The sequence below is a fragment of the Galeopterus variegatus genome, unplaced genomic scaffold (assembly GCF_000696425.1).
Source record: "Galeopterus variegatus unplaced genomic scaffold, G_variegatus-3.0.2 Scaffold2523, whole genome shotgun sequence".
NCBI lineage: Eukaryota > Metazoa > Chordata > Mammalia > Dermoptera > Cynocephalidae > Galeopterus > Galeopterus variegatus.
The window spans coordinates 2,886-6,368 of NW_007728634.1; the positions used below are offsets into that span (position 1 = coordinate 2,886).

General features: G+C 35.6%; 1 protein-coding gene across 1 annotated transcript in view; it reads left to right on the forward strand.

Annotated features, from left to right (window-relative positions):
• The first annotated feature begins 3,046 nt into the window (after positions 1-3,046).
• The window catches only part of LRRC2 (leucine rich repeat containing 2), a 16,086-nt gene continuing 15,649 nt past the window's right edge, over positions 3,047-3,483 (forward strand). The window contains exon 1 of the mRNA XM_008582125.1: positions 3,047-3,186. Coding sequence (XP_008580347.1) covers positions 3,119-3,186 — 68 coding nt within the window. The 5' untranslated portion in view covers positions 3,047-3,118. The remainder of the gene's footprint in view (positions 3,187-3,483) is intronic.

Here is a 3,483-nt window from a genome sequence, read left to right on the forward strand (position 1 = left end):
ACTTTTGTGTGTGTGTGTGTGATTTTACTTTGTATCTCCCTAATGACTAATTTTTTGTCCCCAATGGGTAGCACTTGATTTATTCATATTAAAAAACTGTTCTCATGTACAAAACAAGAGGATTTTTGTTTTTGAAGGCTGAAAGCGCTCTTTAAAAAATTAAAGTTGGATTACATGGATTTGTTTCTCCCAAAAGCACTTCAGTGAACAGATATGCCACAATAGAGCTATCAGATGTACATCAAGAGGGCACTGGACAGTGACGGGGACTACAGCACTGGCTTGTCGCAGCTCCTGACCCAGCAGACGCTGAATCAGCGTGCCTGTGTTTGGGTACAGATGCGATTTATTGCGTTTTAAAACTCAGGGGTGCACAGTGTGTAGAAAATTCACTTGCATGTTAGGAAACCAACAACATTCAGCTGCAAAGTAAATGCTGCATCACAGCTAAACCACGACATTGACTTGTAAAACTGAGTGACTGATGAAAGTTTGCTGGACAATCGTCATGTAAACATAATGGCCCCTCATTGCCCCCCAGGGTTCTGGTCTCTATGGTAATCACAGGCACTGTGAAGGCCTCAAAGAAGAAAGCACAGGAGTCTGTGGCAGCTGAATGGACTCAGACAATTGTCCTTTGAAGCACAAATGTTTTGTAATTGGATGAAGTCCAGTTTATCACTTTTTTTCTTTTATGGTACCTGTTTTTGGTGTTATATCTAAGAACTCTTTGCCCAACTTAAGGTCACAAAGATTTTCTCTAGAAAAATCTTTGTTTTCTTCTAGAAGTTTTATAGTTTTAGCTCTTACACGTAGATCTGTTCTGAGTTAATTTGTATGTGGTCCTATGTGAGAACAAGCCTTTGCCTTATTCCTCACCAGTGCTCAGGACAGTGCTTGGCACATAGTAGGTACTTATTAAATATTGGTTAAATGAGTGAATGAATGGATAAACATTAGATAGATTTTTAAAAATTCAAACAACTTGTATCACATGTTCTTCCAATTTACAAGTCCACTTTGATTCCTTATTACCTAGCATTTCTAATTAACCATTATTTATTTATTTATTTTTGGTGGCTGGCTGGTACAGGGGATCCAAACCCTTGACTGTGGTGTTATGACACCGCACTCTAACCAACTGAGCTAACTAGCCAGCCCTAATCTAACCTTTAAAATCTAGCATTATACTTATGGATCTCAGATTTTCTTCTTGCCAGCGTGAGAGCCTCTGTTCATTATGAATCCTCTGATTTAGTCAGACTGTCCCAGCAAATAAGGGCTTCCCCAACACTCCACTATCTTCATGTGACTCTGCATTTGCTAAAATTTGCTTGTCTTCATGAGGATTTTTTTTTACAAAAATATGTAAAATGATTGACACAATCCTAATTTAAAATTCAAATAATAGCAAGAAGAATGAATGATCTGTAGGAGGATAAATGGAGGAGCAATCAGGAATTCTGAGATCAAGGTAACGATAATAAAATTCCCAGCTACGTGAACATTCTTGGACAAATAATAGCAAGAAGAATGAATGATCTGTAGGAGGATAAATGGAGGAGCAATCAGGAATTCTGAGATCAAGGTAACGATAATAAAATTCCCAGCTACGTGAACATTCTTGGAAAAGTTTACTCTGACTGAATGTCAGATTTTGATGTGTATACACTGAAAATTCCAGACAAGTATAATTATGTTTCAAGAGTTTATGAGTGTTCCACTTTGCCCTTGATGAAAGTAGGTAGTGGGAAAATGACTTTTATATCCAAGTAATTTCTCTCCTTGTTAGTTTAATGCCACTGTGAATTTCCTTATTTTAGCTTTTATAAAAGTCTTAAATTATTTCTTTTAAGTATCCTCAATAAAATACTGTACACCCTAAGAATGCATTTTCTACATTTATTATGAAAAGAAGTCCTGATTGTTGATCTGATAATACTGGCAACACAGTCAGAAACTTTAGGCTGAATTATGGGCATCCAAAATTTCTCTGTTGACTGATTATTTACCATTACTTTACTGTCTTCACACTTATTTTCTAAATTCAAAACAATAGCAAAATTAGAATGTCCCACTCAATAGGATGAAGTTGGCCTGTGTCTCACTAACACAAATTTGGGACTATGGAATTGGGTTTTATATTAACCTAAAGAGAGGCATAAATCCACTGCTTCTTTTTTCTCTACCTTTCAGTTATACCTCCTAGTGTTCCAACTGGCTCCATATTGCATAATAATTTTGAAAATGTGTTTTGAAAGGCAACCCAGATTTTATTCATGGATTTTTAAAATAAATCAATAAAAGTGAGCTTCTTGTATGTTTCATAGTACTACTAAACATGGGACACTTTTTCTACTTTATTCAATAGTCATAGATTTGCATTTGAAATAAAAACATATTTCTACACATATTTTAGTCACCATGGTAAAAACAAAAATCATGAGTATAAAACATAAACAATAGAAATTTATGACCATTTGTCGTGTCATCAACCCAAATGTGGGTCTTCCTAAGATTTTCAAAACTTGTTATTGCAGTCTCCCATAGGTCATTCTACTCTTTAAGACTTGCACTTTCTGTCTTTTGTAACTTTTCACATGCTGTTCCCCCACCTCAGTTTTCTTCCCAAACTTCCCACCTGTCCAGAAACCTCAGGACCCAGTTCAAATACTCCATTCTCTGTGAAATCTTTTCTGACCTCTGACCCTTAGCCCACTGTGATGTTGGGCAGATTAGCCATTTTTTTCTCTGTTACCAAACATTGCAAGTTGAAAACTTCTTCATCTTAGTTCTTACTTCATAAAATTGCATAGCTTATTTATGAAAGTATAAACTCCTTGAGGGCAGCCACAGTGTATTTATCTCAGCATCCTCAGTGTATATAGCACAGTGAAATGCTGCAAAATAATACTATATTTATCTGTTTTGCATATATTCATAGAAATGCCTTTGGAGAAGAAACATCAATTTAAAAATTATTAGTTGAATTTAATTCTCACTCTTATAAAAGTAATTAGAATATTTTGTTATTTTCTAGTTAAGTAATTTGAAGCAAGTTACATTCGTAGATATCTCAGCAAACAAGTTTGCCAGTGTCCCGATCTGTGTCCTGCGGATGTCTAATTTGCAGTGGTTGGATATCAGCAACAATAACCTGAATGACCTGCCACAAGATATAGACAGGTAGCTACTTGCATTCTGAAGGTGAGGTATATGAATTAGTTACTAACGCCTTAAACACTGTTAACATTTTAAACGTGCATAACACGAGTGTTCTTCAAAATCAACTAATTTTCCAGAGTTTATTGTTTTCAGGAAGTTATAGAGTAAGACAATTTACAATCTGCATCACACACGTATATGTGTGTGTGCAGTTGAATACATCTTTATTGTCTTGGCGAGCTTTGATTTGCTTCAGTCTTCCATAGAATGGCACCCTAACTTTCCTCCGCAGAAATAGGAAAGTAAATTTTTTTTTTT